At 35.5% G+C, this 25,057-nt stretch overlaps 1 protein-coding gene across 1 annotated transcript in view; it reads left to right on the top strand.

The window, feature by feature from the left end:
• Positions 1-25,057, top strand: part of LOC150104201 (putative carbonic anhydrase-like protein 2) — a 205,757-nt gene that overhangs the window by 87,501 nt on the left and 93,199 nt on the right. The window contains exon 4 of the mRNA XM_090396428.1: positions 23,714-23,908. Coding sequence (XP_090252554.1) covers positions 23,714-23,908 — 195 coding nt within the window. The remainder of the gene's footprint in view (positions 1-23,713; positions 23,909-25,057) is intronic.

The following is a 25,057-nucleotide window of genomic DNA, read 5'->3' as shown; positions in this document are numbered from 1 at the left end:
CAGGAAGGAGTAGATGTAGGGGATATTTGTATCCCGGTGGAGTTGGACATTTCTGATGTACCATGGCGTTTAAGATCATGCGGAGACATTTGTTTTGCACTTTCTGTAGTTTGAGGATATTTGTACTTGAGGTGTGACTCCAGGCTGGGGACGAGTAAGTAATAATGGGTCGAATCAACAGTTGATAAAGGAGCAGTTTTATTTTGGTATCCAGCTTGCTATTCCTATTGATAAGAGAGTAAAGCTGTGCAATGACTCTTGATGCTTTTGAACATGAGGCTTTTATATGTGAACTGAAAGTTAGTTTTCTGTCCAGCAGTACACCTAGATATTTGGCTTCTGCTTTCCAGGGAATCTTGGTATTAAATAGGAAGATATCATCTTTGGGGAATATTGAGCTTTTAGTGAAGAGCATGGCAATACTCTTCTGAGGGTTTACTTGCAGTCTCCATTCCGAGAACCAGTGCTCTAATCTCTGCAGGTTTTCTTGCAGTTTCTTGGTGACAAGGTGCGGTTTAATAGATCTGGCTAGTAAAGCTGTTCTGCGTATAGGGCAATGATGGATGACATTGGATTGTGCGGAATGTCCGCCATGTAAATCGTGAAAAGTATCGGTGCCAGAAGGGACCCTTGAGGAACTCCTGCCAAGATGCGTCGTTGGGTAGATAATATATCATTTAGTTTGACTTGCATTCGTCTGTCACTAAGAAATGACTTTATAATTTGAACTAGATCTAATGGAATGCCAGCTAAAATCAACTTGTATTGTAGTCCAAAGTGCCATAATTTGTCAAACGCCTTCTCTAAATCAAGAAACTGCTCCGGTGTATTGATGCCAATTATAACTTGTGATAATGAATTCTATTAGTCTATGAATTTGATGGGTGGTACTGTGAAATTGGCGAAAACCAAACTGTTCTGAAGGAAGGATGTTTAATTTTTTTACTGAAAGTTGAATTCTGGAAAGGATAGCTTTTTCTGCTATTTTGCCCAAATTAGAAATCAGACTTATGGGACGATAACTTTGAGGTTGCTGAGGATCCTTGCCCGGCTTGTATATAGGAACTACGTCTGCCAACTTCCATGCAGAGGGGAAGTACTTAAACCTGAACATAGCAGTTATTATTGTTGTGAGATGTACGATGGCCTTTCGGGGTAGCAGTTTAATAACTTTGTTGGAGATGCCGTCAGACCCTGGAGCTTTTTTATTCTTTAAATTCTTTATGATGTCTTAAATTTCAGCTGGGGAAGTAGGTGTGAGTTGGCTGGTACAGGTATCAGGCCGTTTTAACACGTGTCTGACGTGGCAGTGGACTTTGTAAATATGATTGAAATTTAGATTTTTGTACGAAGGGCTACACTGTTTTTCTAAATTTTTTGCTATAGCTTCAGCTTTTTCAGCATCTGTGTAAACAATGTTCAGGTCAGATTTGTTTTTGTTTTTGATGTTTCTCAGGAACTTCCAAACGGATTGATCACCAGGTGATATGGAGGCTAAATTGTCTTCCCATAGTTTGTTTCTATGGGCTTTGAGTGCATCTCTCACTGCACTGTTCATGTTGTTGAGATATTTTTTGTCTTGGGGTGCTCTGGTGTTGTGGTATCTTTTCCTTGCTTTATTTTTTCCCTGATTAAGTTCATTATGTTATCTGGTAATCGTTTAGGCTTGAAGGCAACTGAATTTGAGGTGATAGATGCTATGGCTGTGTTGATTTGATCAGTAAGTTTATTGACTGCAGAATCAATTTCTTCCTTGGAATTAATATGAGGGATGGGATCAATGTAGTTTGGAAGCATTTTGGATAGTTTTTCCCAGGGAATGAAGGTGTGAGACGAATGGGGAAAATCCCTCTGATAACCTAGTTGGAGCAGAATAGGATTGTGGTCTGAAGATAATTCATTCAATGATTCCAGGGAGTACTGTAGGTTAACATTCTGAAGGACAGCTATATCCAAAACGTCAGATGAGCCAGTAGGACTGTGGTGAGTTGGCACTGAGGGACCAGCCACAATTGCGCAATTTGAGCTTGTGTAGTTAAAGAGGATGCGGCCATTCCTATTTATAGACCTACTGCTCCATGCGTGATGTTTTGCGTTAAAATCTCCGGCAATAATAACCGGCAGTTTAATGCCGAGGATAGCATCCAGATCTGTGGTCAGCAATGTTTTTGATGGTGGGTTATAAGCAGAATATATTTTTATGTTTCCGATAGAGCTTGTGATGACATTGATACCTGTAAGTTCGAGATTAGTGGTTGTAGGAATGGTTACGGCATGATGATTGATATGATTTTTAATGAGGATGGCTGTGCCACCACCTCTGAAGTTCAGTCTGTCATTCCTGTAGAGTTGATATCCATTGAATTTAGGATTGTCAGCAGGTCTTAGATGAGTCTCATTAATTAATAGTATATCCGGTTTATATCTGTCATTGAATTCCTGCACTTCTAGTATTTTATTTTTAAGGCCATTGGCATTCCATGAGATAATCATTAGTGAATCTGGGGTAAATGTTTTCCTATGCATTGGAGAGTGCAGATAAAATGAACTGTGTTTGCTGCAAGAAACTTTTTGTAGTGCTCAGTGATGGATTTGGGTTACTGAAATCCTGTAACATATTTACAAGAGAGGAGGTGATGATGGTTGTTATATTTGAATGTGGATTTGTCATATTCTGGTCATGGATTGCTTTTTTGGGGCGGGCCACGTCAGCATATGTTCTTGCTTTGTGTTGAAGATTTATTTTCTCAGGGGGCTCAGTTGATGGCGGGTGAACACCTGTCATCTTGTGCAAACTAATAGGAGCCTGATGAACTTGAGCTTCTGGGGCTTTCGTTTCTGACAGTGAGGTAGACTGACTGATTAACTCAGTTTGTCTGTTTTTTGGGTGGCATATGCACCCTCTGTAATTTGCAGGGTGGGGGCCACCACAATTAGCACACTTAGCCAGGGTGGTTTTTGGCTTGGAGCAGGTATATGTGGGGTGGGTGTCACCACATTTCAGACATCTGTATTGGGCTTTGCACAACTTCTGAGCATGACCAAATTTTTGGCATCTATGGCATTGCCCAGAAGAGGCCCTCTTCCTAAGTGGCTCTGGTGAGATCTTAAGCCCGCAGATTGTCTTTAAATTGTAAATATCTTTATAGATGTTGTGTATTTCTACCAATACTAGAGGCATAGGGGTCTTGTTAGATCTGTACATTCTACTGACTTTGATGGGAGGAAGATCTTGCATGTTGAGGTCAGCAGCTATTTCAGCTGTTTCAATGTCTTCAGATACCCCTCGGAGTACCACTTTAAGATTTTTCTCCAAGGTAAGTGTGAAGGTATGGTATTGTATACCTCTTGTGTCCAACTCCTTGGTTAGATTTCTATAGTCAGACACTGTAGTGGGCTGAATTTTGATGCCCTCCTCTGTATTCTTGGCAGTGGAGTAATTTATCTGCAGGTTGGCCATGGTGGTTCTTAGGGCTGTCCATCTCTGTTTTTCCCTAAGAATGACTGGAGGCACCTTTTCATTAGTGGAGGCAGAGGAATCTATGTTGGGGGCATCTTCATCCATGCCATTTTCGTTTGCTGACTCCGAGGCGAGAGTTTTGCGTTTTTTACGCACGTGCCTCTCTCCTTGATCTGAATGAGTAGAGTCTGAGGTGACTGGATTTAAATTTTCCTCCATTTGAGGAGTGTCTTCATTTTGATCATCGTCAGTCTCAGGTGAAGAGTAAAGATTCAGGATGCCGGGCCATTCACGCTCGAACTTCTTAAGGAGTTTCTTTATGAAGCTGAAAGCCAATCCTTTATCTAGAGAGTCTATAATTGTATCAGGATCTATCAAGTTTGATGGCCATTTGAGCTTAAATTTCCTTTGGAGTTTATTTACAAGTATGAGCGCTGCTCTTCATCCAGCGAATCTGTGAGGGCGTCCAAATATGACACATTCATTATTGACAGTTTGCGTATAAACGCAAGTAAATGTATATGGAATAGATATGCTAACAATGGCGATTCTATCGGCTGTTAGGCCTAACGAATTGCCCTCGTTGCAAATACCGTCCACTTACCTTTGCTGATGTTCTTAGATACAATATATAATCTAATCCGCAATTTAATGACTTTAAACGCGTCACTGCTAGTTAATCTAGCAGCTACACTTCAAAACCATCATATTTAATTACCATGTTCTACAGAAAAGAAAGTTCACAACAGTGAAAACTCCGCCTATAGTATCAAATCTTCTGCTTAAAATATATACATTTATTATACAAATCAAAAAAGGGTGTGTGGTTTATTCTTTTTATAATGTGTTGTTTTCGCACTACATATCGAATCTTTTCTTAAAAGTTGGGGATATAACCTGCACGTTTTAATCTTGTAGAGTGACACTTTCAAGAAGATTGTCTTCATTTTAGTAGAAGTGATTCCCAGTGGCTTGGGTTTGAAAATAAGAATCGCACTGAAGAAAAATACTATTAAGCGTCGGATTTTAGCTTAGTATTAGATAACAATACCAAAACGGAAGACTATGTTTTTTAGTCTTTCCATTTACTTTATATTGTTTGGTGTTTGTTTGTTGCCAGTCGACTAGACACGTACAATATGCTGCAATTAATAGGTTTAAGCGACTTAACCGAAGAGGACTTGGGCAGTGTGTGTGTGTGTGTGTGTGTGTGTGTGTGTGTGTGTGTGTGTGTGTGTGTGTGTGTGTGTGTGTGTGTGTGTGTGTGTACTTGCGCTCGCAAAGAAAATTCCTGTAATTGAATCATAACTAAGTAATCCACCCATTACCAAAACTTAATAAAAAAAATCATATTTGCTCATTTGTAGTAACAAATGAGTTCTAAATGGTGATAATGTATATTAAATTTTAAGACATTTTAAATTCATGTTAAAAATTGTATTCATTATTAAAATATATTCGACTTTGCATGATATTCCCTCGGTTTTGTAAAAGAATATAATTTGAATACAAAAAAAAAAAAAAAAAAAAAAAAAACACTCAATATAGCGACCTCTAGCGGACAAAAAGGGTTATTTATATAGGGGAGTCACGTCTCCGGAAAAATATAAATTTAAGTATTTTCACGGAATAAACTTTTTTTTTTTTATATTAATTCTTCCGATATGATAATTCAACTGGTTACTTTACATGAGGAAAGTATTTTAGTGACATGGATGAGGGAAGAGACGTCTCAAGAACGATTTTTATATGTAGATTTACTAAGAGGTAACGCGAAATCATAGAAACGCGTGAGCAGAAAAGAGCCTCTTTCGCAAAGCACGTGCCATGGGAAATCCTTCCATGTTAAACGCATCGACAAACAAACTCAAACACATTTTATAGTGACATCAGGTTTGACGACCAAGAAAACTAAACACGGTCTAATAAAATGTCCGATGGTGGAAAAAGCAAAATGTGTAATCAACTCGGAGACCATCAGTGAGATGGGAATGCTCGGAAAGTGCATGAAGGAAGCGATGGAGAGCGCATTCCAGATTGCAAGCGGAAATTTGTTCTCGAGACACCGTTATGGGATGGTGTTTTTTCAAAAAAATGCTTTGCATTCGTCCCTTTCTCGCTCGCTCATTCCCTACATTTTGCTATAGCTCACTCACCTTGTTCCGTGTAGCATAGATGCTGTTAAACTGGGATTGAGTAGGCCTTAAACATACCTGATCTTTGGATATTTTCGGATGTAAAGAAAATAGTCTAGCTTATCAGCAAGAATTCGATGCTATTTAAAGATAATGTATTTATAAACTGTATTATTGATAACATTTTGTTTCTAACTTTTAAAGAAAAGGTCGCTGGCTTTTATAGAAAAGCTAGAAAAAATAAATCATGTTAAGAAAGATTGTGTTGAAATACGACCGAAATTATATTACATAATTAACATAATTTTGACACTTTACTATGATGAAAACTTAGTTTCCTTGTAGGAAAAAAAATTATGTCCGTATGAAACCGACTAACTCAACCTTCATCTGAAAAGTCCTAGACGGGATTCAAATATCGATCTTTCCAGCCCAAAAGTATTGTTCTTAGAAAGGATATTTCTCCCTTATGCTCATATAGAATTGAAAAGAACCTTCCACCCGCAAATCGAGGATTTTACTCCTGAAGAGTAGAAAAACAGGCTGAAAATCACGTACAATTAAAAAGGAAGTATGCAGTCCTTCATATACTCAATTGTTTTTGCTTATTCCTTACCCACTATAACATGTAAAACCATTAAAATATCGCAGTTCAATTTTAGCTTTATTGATTTCCACTGCTTACTATTATTTTAGCAGTGAAACGCGACTTGTCATTTGCTTTATTTCTGTTTGTAAATTTTATTTGTGTGGAACTCTTGTCTCCTTTCTTTTTATTCGTCTTTTTCTCTGTTTTGATGGACGAAATATTTGTTTGTATGCAAGTGAAAAAGATAAACGAAACAAACTACTGCGACTGATTAAAAACTTCTTTCAAAGAAACGTCTTATAACAGAAATATTATTTCAAGTTGTATTGATTTTTATATTGTACTTGAAGCAAAATTAAGTTTTCCTGAAATGAATATGCATATAAAGTTTTCCTTTCTGTCCTTTTGGCTGTCTCGCGAAATATAAATAAAGATGGAAATATTTAATCGCGCGAGTACATAAGAACGATCACAGTGAAGAACTTAATTGAAAACAGTAAGTAAACAACCATTTCATATTTGAGAAAGAGACACACTTTAAATTGGTGTGGAGCTGGGTTACCTTGTCTCAGAAAGAGGGGGTAATAGTCCATCTATTTTTCTCCTCTAAATAATTGCAGTATTAAAACTTCCAGACGAAATCAGCAGTCGATATCCAGTAGTTGATTAGAGGAGATTTCCCAAATGATTAAAAATATGGACTGAAAAGTGTGTGTTTCCCTAACTCATAGGAAAAAGAAGTTACTGGATAATTTTCAGTGGTCTACTGATACACAGTCTCTTTGTAATAATGATACTGGTTTAAGGGTTTGGTTAGTTTCTTCTTGGATGCTTCCTACCTAGTAAATCATATATTCTGAGGTTAAAGAATGTATTGTGATTAAAATTAGCATTATAAATTTTTCCGTGAAGCATGTTAAATGTAATTTGTGAGCAGACTGTTAGATTCCTAATTTGATAGTGCCAACTGTTTTACGAAATTTAAGGGAAATTGAATAATTTAATTTTCTCACAGTGTACCAAAGTGTACATGAAAGAGTGCATGTGGTTGCGGAATAGCTCTTTGAATACGAAGTATCTTTGGCAGTGATGACTTTCCTTTCAAATATTAAAATTAAAATTTAAAGAACTACGATCTGATTAATCTATAGACAAAAATCTTCTCCGAAACTTGCAAATTTAATTCACAAATATATACCGTCTTAATGCTGTGCAATAACAGTTTTGAACCCTTTTAATTTCTCTGTAGACTGCTACTAATCGAACCTCCACTATCGGTTCCATTCCAGATTATTGAACTCACTTAGGGCAAATGTCCTAAGTAAGTCCATGATTTGATTTTCTCCATATTAAAAATGATAATTAGCGTGTGCCTTTTCTATGATATCCTATGCCACAGACCACCTAGAGATTTTCTCCGATTAAAAATTTCTTTTTCCCGAACCGGTAAATCAGTATTCCATCACTGTTAAGAGAAAAGTAATTTTTCTATAGTGTCTTGTTTCTGATTTTTAAACTCTACTAGTAGAGATTGGATTTTTCTTGCTTTACTTTGTATTTTGCAGTTCTCTGATATATTTCACACACCGCTCTGGAGCTGTGTTAATCTGTATGACTAATGAGATTCCACTCCTCAGTTACATATATGATATTCAACACATAAGTAATATACTAATTAATCTGTGTGACTAATGAGATTCCACTCCTCAGTTACATATATGATATTCAACACATAAGTAATATACTAATTAATCTGTGTGACTAATGAGATTCCACTCCTCAGTTACATATATGATATTCAACACATAAGTAATATACTAATTAATCTGTGTGACTAATGAGATTCCACTCCTCAGTTACATATATGATATTCAACACATACTGTAAGTAATATACTAATTGAACATTTTGAAATAAAATTAGTAAACTTTCTACGGACTTATGAGAAAATAACTGAAGAACATTCATATATTTTCTAATAAGTAATTAGGTGTTGCATTTCAGGATTTCACATTTCCTAGGATTCCTTTGCTGAGAATTGTCATCCTGTCGGTGAGGAATGCGTTTTTACAACAGGGAACTGATGTAACAAGTTTATCGTAGTCTCCAGTTGAACAACCACTTTAAACAGCAGTTTACAGGTGAGTAGTATCTCGAACAGAAAAGGATGGCCATTCTTTAGAAGCTTGTGTTTCTAAATAGGCATTGTGGGGAGTGTAAGAATGATGATGATAGCTCGTTGATGGAACAACGGCCATGAAAATACCTACAGTAAAGCATAAGGCGGAAATTGAAGGTGATTTGAATAATTCTGGGAATGAGAGGATCATTTGCGAACGAAGCTCTCTTCTGCATAGTGTCAAAAGATTCTAAGTAGTATCTTAAAAAATTTCATCTTCCGATGAAACCTCTTAGACATGTTGCTAGCATTTGTTATAATTACTGAGGATATGTTTTTGTAGTTCATGTCAGTCGCACCCAGGAAGGATAAAGACATCTAGTACATTCTTACCAAGCGCTGGCTAAGGGCTAGATAATTCAGAAACCTTACTCTGAAAATCAAACATGGAACTTTTGAAGCCACTTCAGCCCTCCAGTAGGTGGAGTGATGGTGGTATCACATCAGACAGTACAAATCATGTGGTGGTGGTATCACATCGGTGGTATCACAAAAATGAAAAGAACAACTATCAAATGAGATCCATTCGACTAATAAGACAGAAAATCTACCGTCATATCCTCCAGTGTTTTTAACAGTTCAAAAACTATCCTCTAAATTTGATATTGATAATCAGAGAAAATTTCTAAATACATCTTGTTCAGTAGTTTAGAATAAGATGTATATTGAATAATCCTAATCAGGAGGTCATCAGGCATCTTGATATACTGTAGACGTGACACTCCTGCAACCATCTTTCTCTCTCTCTCTCTTTCACTGGTTTTCTTAAATTCTTCTGGAATTGGCTATTATATCGTGTTATTATTTCTACATTCAACTATTGCTTTTGTGTTAAACTCTTAACACGGACATTTTCTTTATATCTTATAGTGTATTCATTAATCACCCTCTCAACATTCACTTATTGCTCCCATTTCAGTCGTAAAGCGAAACATGTCTGTTAATTGCTATTCCGTAAATGGCATGTCAATACAAAAATGAAAAGAACAACTATCAATCAAGGAAAATAATTAAAAAGACTGAATCGAAGCCCGGTATAATTAGAATACGTTATGTGCCATCAAATATGTAAATTATGAGTTAGGTCGGAATGGTAAGCATCCGAAACCCAGCTTTAATACAAAAATATAATACAGATAATTTCCCACATATGTCTATACGTTTGTAAATTCTAACAATTCGTAATCATTCAAGTCACGGAATGTAGCTCGTCATATTTAATAAATGAATTAGCTGCTTTTTTTTCCCAGAATGCAAGAATCGGTCCTATTCCTTATGGATAACTTCTGGGAGTTCGTATCAACCACTGAAGGAAGAGGAAGCGCGCGTGCTTATAAAGGAGCCTCACTTTTAATGAAAACAACTTAATGATTATCCATAATGACTTATCTGAGTTCGGAAACCAATGACGGCTGAGTTTAAGTGCAAAGGTTTCTTTCTGTCCCAGAACGATTCTATTGATTGAAGAGCGTTGTTGACACCACCACCCTCATGTATGATATCAAGTGGAAGTTGTTACTGTTTGCATTGATTTGTATTATGATCAGGGCGTTTACTACACACAGTTATAATGGCGTTCCGATCTCCGATTAACATAAATCATAACGTATCCGAAAGGAATCTTTAAGTGGCAGATGGATGTACGTATTGCTTTTAATTGAGTACAATAAAATGACTTGGCATTCTTATTGTAAAAATCATGACATCAAATACTCACTTCTCGGGTGAAACTTAAAATGAATTTCAATTTGGTAAATGGCTGGAAAAACGTAAGCATACTCTTTTATTCTTATTAAGGTTATCTGAATTCATATCTCAATAAATCTTTGACTTGTAGATGTGTGGAACTATTTCAAGAACTTTTGAAGTGACGATTTTTCGATCTCTGAAGGTCTTATAGAGCATGCTGATGTTTCTTCACAAAGAGGCTAGAGGCAAACACCAATGACAAATATAAGACATTAATCTGCTATCTTTGACGTCTCTTCGCCTAATACTCCTGGTAATAACATCCGTTGTTGATTATTCTGACGGAGTTATAGAACGAAGGTTTGGATATCTAATCTACTGATACTTTATTTCTTCCAACTGTTCATTTTTATGACCCCATCCACTAAAGGTTGTACAAACATCCATTATTGATGGTTCTGACGAACCATTCACTAAATGTTGTACACTGTGGATGGATGTTTTCTAGTTTATTAATATTATATGTTTTGTATCTATCTTTGCACTAATCTGGAAACCTTGCTGTAGAAACCAAACATAGAACTTCAAGCTACTTCATACCTCCAAGTAAGCGTAGAGGTAATCTTACACTAGGCAATAAAATTTATCTTTCACATAAATGCAATCACAAACATCGATGACCATGATGGAATTTGAATCCGCAGCCTGTTGGTTGGAGAGGGATACTCTAACACTTGACAACAAAGTCAGAAAACAATACACGATAGTAGGCACAAGATGTTGCACAGAATGATTCGAAGTGAAGCATCATGCATATCACGAAAATGCACATCTCTACCACTCATTCAGTTTTTAATTTTTCAACCCTTTCATCGAATCGTGTATGAAACAAAACCACGTTAAATATTGTGGTTATTTACACAGAATTACATGACATTCCAAACCAGGCCATCACCGCGAGGGAGGGAGGGAGCGAGCGAGAGAGAGAGAGAGAGAGAGAGAGAGATGTTTAATCTTTCTTTTTTCCTTTGTTTCGATGTTGCTGTCTTATTTCCAATGATCGGCACTTTCACCAAAATATGTGTTGTTACATCAATATTTGATGGTGATAGTTGAAGAATGTGATTTGATGTGTGGACAGTTTGTTGATCGGCTAGTTTGCGACTTTGATAATTGCGATATGAAAATATCTATGACCAATAGATATTTTCTATGAAAGATAGATTTCGATAGATAGCTTTTGGTGATATTAGTATAAATTTGCAGCCATCTTGTTTCCTACCTATATTAATTGTAATGTGACAGCTCATCTAGGATTGTCTTAGTGTGGGGATTCTTAAAACTGCAGTAAAATTCTGTTAATTATGCTACATCAGATGACTTTCATTTTGCCTTGTACCTTCATTAGAAGACCCATTGCTCCAATCACTCGAACTATGTCAATCAAAAGAAATAGAGGCAGAAAATAATTAGTTTTATGCTACACAAATTTAAATGGTCAGATTGTACGTTGCAAATATCGTCCATAATTTCACACAACTGACTAGAAATAAGCATGTTACCGATGCTTTCCATGACAAATCATTGGCTGTTTTTTGAAGTTTACAGATCATGAACTCATGCTCAGATCCCATTCGGTTTTGGCCAATGTGTTCTCCTCCACTTGACAAACCGTGTTGCCAAAATATTAGAATGCCTGAGAATTACAAAGATCACAATGTTACTCTCTTATGTCCAACTTTGACTTGACCTAAATGACAGCATTTAGTCTACATTAAAATCCCTTCTATTTATAACAAGATTTATCATAAATTTACATCGTCCATTCTTTCCCTCAGTACTGTCAACATTACAGTCGGTTGGGACAGTTAACATTAGTCTCAAGGAACGATTCCTCACATGTTGTTTCCACTTCATCTCATCATTGTTCAGGTAGATTTTGATTGGTCTTTAATCTTCTCATTCCATTATAGACATGCTATCTTCAAAGCAAGCCATTTGGCATTGCTGATCAAACAGTCTTGCTGGAACAACTATGGCACCTGACAGTGGGATTATATAAGTGCAGCATCATCAATAATGTAGAGATACGCCTTTCTCGGTATATAGTATCGATAAAAACTGTTAATCAACTCCATACCACGAACATCATTCCACTGTTCTTTGAAAGTTGAGACCACACTCCTGCTTGCAATGTCAGCACAGTTATCTCCGGATTAAGGTGATTCTTTCAATGAAGTTCGACTAGTAGCTTCGAGTACAGTAATTCCTAATAATATTTAATATTTAATAATTTAATATTTCTATAACTTCTATCTGTATATTCTTTAGATCATATGCACATCTTAGTGCGTGTTCCAATTTTTTTTCAACAGAGTAGACGAACATTTCAGTTAATACTTAACCCTAGCAGCATCAAGGCATATTTAGAAGAGATAATTACTTTCACAGAACATAATTAATCTGACCTATTCAAATAATTAGTATTTCAATATACAATTTCCCTGTGTATAAAACACATGCCTGGCTTTAGCTTGCAAAAAATTCGAATAGAATTTTAACAAGAAAAGAAACTGGTTACCTGGAGTTTCATAAAAACATGGAAGTGACAGATATTAACACTTCAAGCCTCCAGCAGAGCTTTGGAGAATTCTTTGTTTCTGACAGTCTGGATTACATTCTGAAAATCTAATAACAGCATTGACAAGACAGGAGACTTTTGGGTAATTCGCGAAAATGAAGTCTGTTAAATGTACCCCCCATTAAAGGCGTACGAACGAACATTGTATTTACTGACACAAGCCGGATCCATTTTCCCGCTAATTAGATTCTTTCAAAGTTATGCCCCTCACCCTTCCCTCCCTTCTCCGTAACGCTTTTCGCTTTAGCGGTGCGGAGGACAAACCAATATTGACTTGGACAGGTTCTTCTGTTATTGTAACAGTGGAGGATAAGAGCAGAGCTTCTTGGAGAAACAAAAAAAAAATACGTAGCTGATGGACATTATCGGATATTCTCTGGAGTGCAGCCATTAACGATGTAAGATGATATTCAGTAAACATGTTCTGGGGTGTCATTGAAAAATGGCAGTAATGCAGGTATTATAAAAGTGTACTGTGAATGTCGTAACATACTTATTTCCCGCTGATGGTGTACGGAAATCTTCCCTGTGACAGGATTTCATCAGGCTGCATAAAAGAAAATCTTGTTTGCAGTAAATATGGGTGTTTGATACATCATGGTTTACTGCATGTTTATGTTGTTAAAGGGATTCCAACATTTTACTTAATGCTATTTTTAGATGCTTTCAAGAGGGGGGGGGTAGCATTTTCCTAAATTATGAAACGTTATTAATGGACGGAAACATAGTATCTGTAAAGGCCAGCACGAGAAGTGGGTGGTTCGAAAATCTGGCCCAGAAATAAAATTCAAGAAAGCGCTGATTCAAAACACTTTAATTTAAAAACATGCATACAAAAATAGTTCCTTCTCTTGCTTAGTAAAACTTAACATCTGCACCAAGTTCACATTATATTGTTGTACGCATGCCCAATTTTGAACACTTAGCGCTCCCGAAAGTAATAATGTTGCGAAACATTGTACTTAGGGCAGCTGAAGACATGGAAAACTTCAGGAAAGTAGTATAACTCGTCTATAAATAAATCGTGTCGCTTATCCCTGTTTAGTTTAGTCAGATTTCTTGACTCCTCTCGGTGTAATTGATAGAACAATAATATAGGATATATGATTTTGAATCCGGTCAATGATAGCATCTAGATATAATTACACATATGCAAGTTGTCCCAGCGGTTAGATATCAGCTCTGCATCCAACCAAATGTGGGTTCAAATCGTGCTGAGACGCGGATGTTTGACTAATTCTGTGTGAAAGAGAAAGGCAGTGACCTCCTTCCCAGAACCTTATGAGGAAAGGGAGTTTATATATTTATTCATATAGAGTTTCCTCCCTTTTCTCCCCCGTCCCTATTTGGGCGAGTTGAGTCCCCCTCATGGGGTGGTTAAGTATTTATGGCTGAAGATCCGTGAGTTCAAGGGGCCGGTTTGCCTGCTTGAGGGATGAAAAATCCCAGATAAACTGGGGGGGGGGGGGGAACCATGCTGTCCACGCCCAAGACCGGCTAACTTGGCTGTGGCTGAGAAAGATCCTTAAGCTCCTCACGTCGGAATTGAACACAGGACACTCCTCCCCCAGGCATATGGTTGCGAAGCGCAAAGCCACCAGGCTAACCGCGCGGACAGGAACCGGAGTGTCCACATGGTTTATATGAAACAGAAATGTGAGTAAAAATACATCACCCCCCCCCCACACACACACACACAGTAAAGACTCCGCTTTACTAAGTTCAAATTGTCCGGAAAGAGAGAGAGAAAAGCTGAATTGAAAATACAAACTCCTTGAAAGCAACGAAAACATTAACATTAAAATAGAACTATGAAATATTTAGTCTTCAGGAATACTGGTTAAACTTTTATGGAATTGCTCTAACTTTCAGTTGTCCCATTGTACGATAATCATCATCAATATAATATGCACTTTTCATGCAAAGTTCCTTACCAGGAACGTAACTACAATTCATGACACCGAGTCTATGGAAAGTTACGATTCGATTTACGACGGCTTTCCAAGAAACGGTTGTCATTAAAGCGTGAGTCTACTGTGCGTACTTCAGCTGAATATATATAATATCATGAATTTCATTTAAACAATTTCATTCAAATTTTTCATTTAAAGCAGCAAAAATAAAACCGTATATTTGTATATTTTTTGAATGTAATACACATTAATATTTGAAAAAATGATATTAAAAATCGAAGTAAATTATACTAATAAAATATTTAAAACCTTAAAAATACCCCTGAATAACCCTTCAATAAATATGATTTATAAATATTTTATCGACTTCTGTTACTTTTTATTCCCACACCTCTTAAAAATTATTATCTCGACTTAATATCTCTGTAAAATATATCAATATTTATGGGGACCCCATGGTTCATCCGAACTGTCCAACTGAACCGGACACGGAGGGCCCCTATACTATATATATATATTTATATTTATACTTTCATGCAGACTATATAGCAACCAAATTCTTCTCAAAAGCAACTGTGCACCCTAACAGACTGATCCAACTGGCTGCTGACTATGATGCAATGGACTATGCTAGGCACAAAAGACCTAAAGCCATCCTCAACCCCAACACTGAGGATTAATCTCCTAGCCCACTCAGAGCGAGCAATTAGCTTATAAACTCTCTCAACTCACAGTCTCTATTAAGATGCCGGGAATATGAAAAGTTTTTGCTTCACCCGTTAAGCCAGTAATGTAAATAGTTGTTCATCTTTATGGGGAGGGTAATGGATGGCAATACTGTAGCCAATGAAGTTACTGAGGCTCGGCTATTGCTGTTACCCTCCTGCCATGATCAGAACTCATCTTTATATTTATATTTATAACACAAGGTATTACTGTTACCTTCCTGCCATGATCTTGCTGTTACCCTCCTGCCATGATCAGAACTCATCTTTATAACACCTGGTAGAGAATTGAAGGAATCGACCTTCAATTCTCTATGGCAATGCTGTAGTCAATGAAGTTCTAACTGAGGTTCGGCTATTGCTGTTACCCTCTTTCCATGATCAGAGCTTTAATAGCTCAATAACACATCCATACACTGTCCTCTACAGATAACGGGGAAGATGAAAAGCATTTTTGCTTTGCCGCTTTAAGCCAGTCCATATAAGGACTATAAGGATCTTTATAACACCTATTCTGTATCTAATCATTTGATTTCATTTCATTCTATCAAATTGGTACACCTAGATTAGGAACATTATAAACCGAAATCAAGAATCAATCATTAGTTTCTACAAGCCTCGTAACACAAAAGTTCTCGCTTCCATCAGCAAAGGTTAGTCGGTAATTTATTCTGTTTCGGCAAATTAGTCAAATAATTATTTAATATTTAGGCTAAAGAGTTAAATTCACTAATGAACCATTACCATTGATAACAAGCAGTTATTTCTCGCTAATCAGAGCTGTTAACGAATGCAATCCAAGATGAGAGTTGTGCATCCCATAGTGGAATTCAAATGAAATATGATGGCGCAGGTTTGAAGCCAAACAAATACAGTGCATTAGGTTCAAGGTAGAAACGACAATCATTCCAAATAACTCAACGGCTTTTCTCTAAACTGTACGATAGATTTCCTCTTATTTTCACTTAAACGACCTCTGCTAACCATTATTTTGATTCTCTCATCAAATTCTCTGAAAACTACGATCACGCCTCAGAAAACAATGACTTAATAGCCTTAAGAGAAACGACTTGTAGCTCAATACTGAATATATCTTTAAAATAAACTCGAAAGGGAAGCAACTATGAAGAAATGATTTTTCCCTGGTGTATTATCCCGACAACTAAACCACACCTTCGCGTGGAATTGGCTGTCATTTATCCCCATCCATACATCTGGAGGAAGGAACACACCCTTGGCTATCGTAATCTCATTTAATGTTTAATTTTCACCAGTGCCTTATATGCCATCCCAACCACTACTGTGAAATGCGTTTATCAGCTTCGGCAGGTTTCTATAGAGATAAGTACATGCGGCAATATTATGTCACGCGGTGTAAAATAGCGTGGAAAAAATTAGCAGAGATAACAGCGATTGCCATATGAAGAGAGAATTGCATAAAAGTCACATATATCTTTGGCAGTTAAATCGCGTGTCAAGACAAGACCGTGTTGGAAAGTAATGAATCGTCCAGAGATTTGTCGGGTGTGACAAGTACACATTTACTTAGATTAAAGTACTTACTCCCTTCAAATAAACTTCCTTTCTCCAGGTAAAATTTACTCCCAATGGAAGGCTTATGCCATGGACTGAAAAACGGGTTCATTCGAATATATGGCATTAAAATATTTTTTGCGTGAACTCTAGTGCTGTTTGTTTTGAGTAATATGCCCTAAATATTCATATCTTCTGACGTGTGGTGATGTTTTAGACTTGGGAATTTACATGCGTCAACACAATATTCTTTGCACCAGTTATTTCGAAAAATTCAGTTAATTCCGCCCGATAAACAACGAGCTTCAAATACTAGTCTTTGCGAAGATTTCAAGTTTACAATTGATCTCATTTATTGTGTTGCTTAGCAACCACTTGTAGATGTTAAACAATGTCATTCGTACAAACTGCACAAAGCAAGAATAGACACTAACAATTGATTGTTCAAATATCACTAAAATACTTGAATAAGAACAAATTCTATTGCGAAAATTCCTATCCGGAAACAAACATCAGAAGAAAGTATTCCCTTAGCACTGGATAACAGTTTGAGTGGAGAGAAAGAGCCTTGCCTGTAAAACTAATGGCTGTGGGTATCGTGGGATCGTGTCTCACCTGTTGTAATTAGTGGCTATGTGGACGAGTCCGATGCAAACCCATTTTTCACTTTTGCTTGAACCCGCGACACAATCTCCCTTAGGGATTAAAACACTGAATTAAATGCGCTTTTCCAGAGCCTGTTGTCTCTAAGAGTTATTACGACTGTGTTAAATTAAATGCAACAAAAATATTTATACCACACTCATCTAGAAGAATGTAAATGTTTCTTTTTATCTCAATAAATGAAACCTAGCTTGTCTTTATGCTTAATCTAACACAGCAACAAAAGAAACTGTGTGGGAGGGGGAGTAAAGTCCGACTAATTTCTAAAATCATGTAGTGGTGAGTTATGGTCAACAAAACAGTTGCATTAAAGTGAGAACTGCTCAAAAATATCGGGAAGTAATTACTTTTTTTTTCTGACACCATCTACCGAAAAAAAGGTGGTAGCTCGACTCATTCGTAAAAGAGCTCATATATTCTATCCGACGCATTCATTGTGTAAAAGACATGTTGAAGGAGCAACGTGTGCAAGAGTTCTGTTCTAAACTTCATAAGAGAGCCATAAAACGTATGAAATGGTAAAATAAGCCAGTTGAGAATGGCCATTTAACTACAACTATAGTCAGTTCGATTAGTCAATTACAAAGAGGCCTACCAGAGATGTCTTGAACAATGGAACGAATATTGAACTCTAAGGAGAAAAACAGAAAGACTGTTCTGTTTCAAAGATGGAACTTAATAAGTCGAAATGTTTGTCTAATTTTATTCTTCAGGTGAAATTAGTTGAGCGATTATATTTGAATATCACTTTATTCTAATCGAAGTATTAAACCATCAAGTCACAGAACCGTCTTGAAGATTCAAGTTTACAATTCTTAATTGGAACACTGATCTGAACAAAGTCATCATTGTCATTGGCTATGAAACAGGCGATTTATAATCTGATTTAGCCGATGCAAATCATCTTTTCAAAATCGCCCACGAATTGCGCAGTCAGTTCTATACTACGACTTTATACAGAAACGCATTATTAAATACAACCACTACCTTGTAAAAATATTCTTAGTTTTACTCCGTATGTTTATATTTATTTTATTCATTTCAAGCACTAAGTGGATGAAAATACTTTTTTTTTAAATGAACTAAATGTTAGCGACAAAATGCAGCGATCTTTGACATTATCACACCTTATAGTCCTTATAAGGACTGGCTTAAAGGGGCGAAGCAAGAATGCTTTTCATCTTCCCCGTTATCTGTAGAGGACAGTGTAGGGATAAGGTGTTATTGAGCTATTAAATTAAAGCTCTGATCATGGCAGGAAGGTAACAGCAAAAGCCGAGCATCAGTTAGAACTTCATTAGCTACAGCATTGCCATCCATTACCCTCCAAGGATGCAATACAGTAGTCTGTAAAGATTATAGAAAATGATTATAGGTGTATTAGAAAATTTATATATTTTAAAGTAAAACAAAACATATTTCATTTTTTAATTAGTTTTAAGTAGTAAATATAATTAAACATAGAATTGTTTAGTATTATTGAATAACTTTTTTAAATGCTTCAGAAATTTTTAAAAATCAAAGATTTTCAAGTAGTCTCTTTTTAAATCTAACATATCATCGTGGATATATATTTTTTCTCTACACCTTATTCGTGTATTGTATGAATATTTATGCAGCATTTTATATTAGACTACATATTAACACAAATGCAACAACATGAAATTTAAACAGAATTGTAATCCTGTGATAAAAGTCAATTTTAATTTTATATTTCAATCGAGAAATTATGAAGATGATTCTTCATGCCATCATTTCTTGAAGAATATAAATCATTCCTACCTATTCTGAGATTTCAAAAACCCGTGCACACCAACATTATACTCTTGGAGATGTTTTTCCTTCTCGTCGCATTATATTCAGCTATTCTGTCACACAGTAAAGCATCGCATTGAAAACTATGTAACTGTAGAGATAGATGTGTTGTTCTCCCTCACAGGATATTCTACAGATATTCAGTGGTGTGATTGATAGCATGAAATGGCTGTACATTTGTCACGTATCTTTCCATTTTCTAGAAGTAATTCACCTACGTGATTGACTCCGCTGTTAGTGTGAATATGTGGTGAATTTTATTTTATTTTTTTTTGTCTTGTTCTCGGTAACTTGATTGATGTCAGTGTTACTGTTAGACATTTTGTTTTTTTCAGATGTATTTTACTGTTTAAGGTATGAGACTGTAGGAATGTTTGTTATATAAAGAAATTGTTACTGTTTCTCGAATATCGTCTTTTTCTATCACTTCAAGAGGTTATTCGGTTACAGTTCTCCTCTGTCTTTCTTTGATACGTAAAAGAACGGTCACCCATATAGCGGGTATCTGGATCAATACATGGGCTATGTGAAGAGAGTGCCAACCTTGAAACAGATTTTGATGACGTTGTTTCCTATTTATAAAATAAATAATATATTGTTATCTCCCTTAGTTTATTAAATATATTAGCTCTGACGTCGGTATAATTTCGGCGAGCGTCCGTAGCACAACAGCGGAGACGACGCGACCTTTACTTGATCTGACTTGGGTTAGAATTCCGTCTTGAGCGCAATTAACTTTTTGTTGATCTTATATGATGATCAATGTTATAAAAAGTAACGACTTATTGTTGCTCAGCAGTAAGCAGTAGAATATGATTGTTTGTGTAGCTCTAAGTTAGAAGCTATCAAGCAGTTGAGCATAGACAATGATAATTGCCCAATGTTACAAGTATTTAAGGGTGATATTTTAACCTTAAGCAATAAATCAGCTTTACTTTTTAGTCGCATGGGTTTGCTATTCAAATTATAAATGCTCTAAAGCACTATATTTCCTTTACAGAGTATACTTTTCTTTCTTGTTAATGTAATGTAAAATGTCCTAACGAAAGAAATAATATCTCTTTCGTTAGGACATTTTATATTACATTAGGACATCGTACGTTAGGACATTTCGTTAGGACGAGATGCATATTATTCTTATTATTAATTGTATGCGCCAGTTGTCTATTTTGACTATTTTTGCACTGAGAGAAAAGGAGAAGGGGGTTTCAATGCAGAAAATCTTTCACTGTAGGAAAATACTAGATAACTCAATCCCACTTGCAAAACCCATATAAATTCCTCTTGTCCTAATCAGGATTCTGTTCTGTAGAAAAGAAAGACGTACATTTAAATATTTTTCAGCATTGTAAAAGGTGTGCTTTAATTAATCATTTAGAAACAACAAAAATCTAATGTTTACAGTGGAATGCTTAAAGAAAGAAAAAAAAATGTGTGTTAAAATCTGAGCTAATTACGAAATCCGAACAATGGTAATGGAATTAAACGGTAAAACAATTAAACAATTACATGCACATAACAATATCAGTCACGTGATGTACTGTTGCGATGAAAAGCATTGTGCCATTCATATTTCTAACCTTCATGTGGTTCAGATGTTTGAAAAAATATTGCCAAAGCTAGTATATACGTAAGTCCTTGATTTTGTTGCAATGGGTATAAACAAAAATCAGTACCTCAGGCGAATAATATTTCTATGTGTGAATATTATTTAACTGTGTTAATCCGTTACCATTACTTAAATGGTGTAGAGATATTTTCAAGAGATATTTCTTTTCCTGCCAACTATAAAATATTTGGGTATAAAGAATCACAACCACCTAGCACTTTTATCAGAAGAATTGTGTTAATTACTGACACACGAAAAGAGTTCATTCGATTTAGGTTAAAGAAAGCTCATTTGCAAGACCTGAAGATGCTTCTAGATGTTCAAAAGTCTCTTAATCACTTACATTCTTGCAAACATCACCTTCAGAATGATTGCAAACAGAATGATTATAGTTTCGACACCACTTACCTGTAACAATCTTCTATGCATGGTTAATGTAACAAGAGGAAACCCATAGAGGACTCAATGTTTCATAAAATAAAGTGTTGACTGATCACTTTATCCGTTTAAGAATTACGTCATAGTTTAGCACGTAGGACGCAATCTAATGACATTTATCATCCATCAGACAAAACTTCAATACACGAGGCAACAATGTGGATACAGTTCATTGTTCAGTAATTTATACATTAAATGCTGCATTCAAATCAAAACATTCATTTAACAAATACAAGGTTGATTAGACTTTCATTCTTGAACTAATTTTGGTCCAAAATTCTTGCGCAATCAGTTCATTTCTATTTATAGAGTTATTTGCAAAGCATTAATAAATTCATATGTTTAAGTTTAGCAAGCAGGTTCAAGTCATGGGTTTAATTTGGCTGATACGCGTCTGTGAATTGTGTGTTCAGACTGGCTGCTCATTTTCAAAAAAAATAAAAAAAAATAAAAAAATAAAAAATAAATCTGGGTGGGGGGGAGGGTGAAGAGAGAGTACCACACAAACTGCTGTACCCCCAGGCACTGTGCATAGTTTAGCTTTCAAGTTATGTATATTATTTTTCTAAGTCGCTACTAGGTTTTTAAGGCCAAATTTCTTTTAGCCTACAGGCGCCGCGAAAAAAAATACTAAACCACTAAGGACGCCGTGAACCACGAAAGTTTCGGAACCTGTGGATTAAACTCCTGTTGTCTAATCGAACCCAGTCTATGACAAACTTATTCTACGCAAGCGCTATACACAAAAGAGTAAACTTATAATTATCCCTTACACTTAATTGATTATTTTCAGTAACGGAAAGCTAGAAAACGTCTAATTAAATCTCAGAAATATTGATAGGACGTGATGAATAGATTTAAACAAGTTATAAAAAAAGAAAAATATCTGATCTTGTTCCCGTCTTTTAAAATCTCTCCATTCCGCGTCCTTTCCTTTTTGAAAAGGTCAAGAGTTTTATGAAATAACGGCTTACGGCTTGTTAACTATTAATGCAGATATCTGTCAGAAAAATAATAAATTGCAGTAGTCTTCAAAAGTTTTTTTCCCCTTACATTTGTTACCGTAGAGAATAGAAAATAGTTGACAAGATTGATAGAGAGTTTGACATTCTTCACGCAGTAATACTATAATTGGGTATTACTTGGGGATGCTATGGAAGAAAAATCAAGAACTATAATGGAATTACTAATAATCTGGAGACATTCTTGCAAAAATTAGGTAAAAATCCGTTCGCTATTCCAAATACCTGACTTAGTGATGATCTTTGTTCATCACTACCGAATCTATTCTTCGGACGGGTGATGGAATGAACTCCATTAAAGGCCTCCATAATGACTTACAAAATGATCTCTGAGAAAAATGATCCATGCTGGTTTCAGTGACTGTGTGTCACATTATTTCTGAATAATGAGGGGAAGTTTTTTTATTTATTTTTCCGTATTGATTGCAATTCTTCACTTATGTACGCGATAATTATCAAACAAGAAATATCACTTCATAACTATAATTTGCTTTTTCTCGCAACACGAAGCACTTAAGGAGGCGCGAGTAAGTTTAATTTATTGTTTGAGAACGCTATAATTAGGTTAACTGGACTCGAGATATTTTGTGCAAAAGATAAACGTATTGCTAATCAATAATTAATTTGCCTTTGAACAGCAGATTTTAAATTTACACCGTTTTGAAGGGTTAGAAAATTAGCTTTTCATACTGAACAGAAGATGGGAAAAAATATAAAAGCTACGGTTAGTCTGGAAAACTTCTCTTGACGTGTATTGTCTGTAGAGCGTTAGCTGTTTTTTTTTTATGTTTCTAATTGTTATAATTAAATTTAAGGAGTTTGTACTTTTATCCGATGTTAAGTGATTTGTAGCGTAAAATGGATTTGGAAACAAAGAGTTCACAAATTAAGCAATTCTCGTAGTGCTTTGTAGATGATAATAGCTGATAAAAATCGTTACTGTTTTCAGTTTTTTTCGACATGCATTTAAACAATTAAAGAACAATGCAACTGTTGATGTTCACTTGTTTCTTTACATGTGAAACAATTAGAATTGTAATTGTTGCTGTTTGGCTTCAATTGTTAACTGGCTGGAAAACAGTGTTGCTAAGTTACCAACTAAATATAAAATCAAATTTTATTATAACTCATTGCTGTATTAACTTGTTGTGTTTGGCTATAATTATGAAGAATAGGTTACAATATACAATAACAGGTTTCCATTAACTGTAGATGTATATATATTTTTTGTTTTTATTCTAATAATTTTATTGCGTTCATGAGATTAGTAATGTAATAAAGAAAATTTCACTTGAATTTTAGATCAATGGAATTATTAGTAACACAGGCCACGGAATTGTGTTCAGAGCAACACCTAAAAATTATGGCGAATATGTGAACATCACTGGAGGTCCTTTGTCATATCGTTATCGTTTTCAAGAGATTCATATACACTTTGCTCGGAATGATGATAAAGGATCCGAACACACTATAGCAGGAAATCATTTTCCTGCCGAGGTAAGTAGCTTTTTTTTTTTTTTTTTTTGAAAAATGATTTGTGTACCATATGCTATCCGTTTTCATAATACAAATAGGTAAGTGGAAGGTAGTACATTGGATGTCAATGTGCCTCTACACACAGCTGTTGCTTCTAATGGAAACTAGGAGTTCTCCAGCTGGTGAAGAGATATTTTTATGTATGCATTTATCAACAATGTTGATTTACAAATAAGAATTTTAGGTATAAAGATATCGTAATTAGCAAGTATGAAATAACTGAAGACAGATGTGCGGATATGGAGATATAATCCTTTTGAGGGTAATGAAAACGAAAACATACTAGAAGGTTGTGATAATATAACAGTTTCTGATAGAAACAGTTATATTATCACAACCTTCTTCTCTATAATACAATAAGGAATAAAGTATCTAAACTGCATTTCTTTACGAGAATTTTTATAAGCTGGATTGGAAAAAAAAACAAAAAACAATAGTCTATGCTCATTAAATCCTTATGTTGCTTGCGTCTACTGATCTTATAATTCTTCAAAGAATTTCTTCTTCTTTTCTTTTCTACGCAAAAGACATTTTATGAGCGATTTAATAGGACTTCTAGGTAATAAAACAGTAACTCAATGCAGTTAAGCAATAAAACACAGCCAGAGATAAAGTAGGCGTTCGGTTGGTGGGTCACTTAGCACAAACCGCTTTTAATGGATTTTGAGAAAGAGAATGCAGTGAAAGCTTTGTTATCCAGCAACTACTTTAATGAAACAGATGCTGGTAGATCGTGAGTTATATGCAGTTCAGGTACATTGAGAATAAATAAATAAATAAAAATCATAAAGGACAATAATGGAAGATTCGTAAGTATATTTTCAGCCATGTTAAAGCATTATTGAGTAAATCAAGGATACAAATCGTACAAATTATGAGTTTATCATTTTATCTTATGCAGTTACGTAACACAGATAAACTTTGTAGTACCAACAATACTAAAATGGCAATAATAGGAAATGAAACCTTTTTAGCTATCAGGAACGCCATCTATATATAATGCTTACAGAAGAGTATTACGTCACAATTTAATGCAAATAATATAAGTTTTATTATCTGACATTTCTTTATTTTGCTCGTTTCTTCCCAACATAAAGCTGAACTTATTTT

Source organism: Typopeltis vanoorti, chromosome 8, assembly GCF_054136105.1.
Source record: "Typopeltis vanoorti isolate ZY-2024b chromosome 8, IOZ_Tvanoo_1.0, whole genome shotgun sequence".
NCBI classification, from domain to species: domain Eukaryota; kingdom Metazoa; phylum Arthropoda; class Arachnida; order Uropygi; family Thelyphonidae; genus Typopeltis; species Typopeltis vanoorti.
This window is presented reverse-complemented; position numbering and strand designations above follow the sequence as displayed.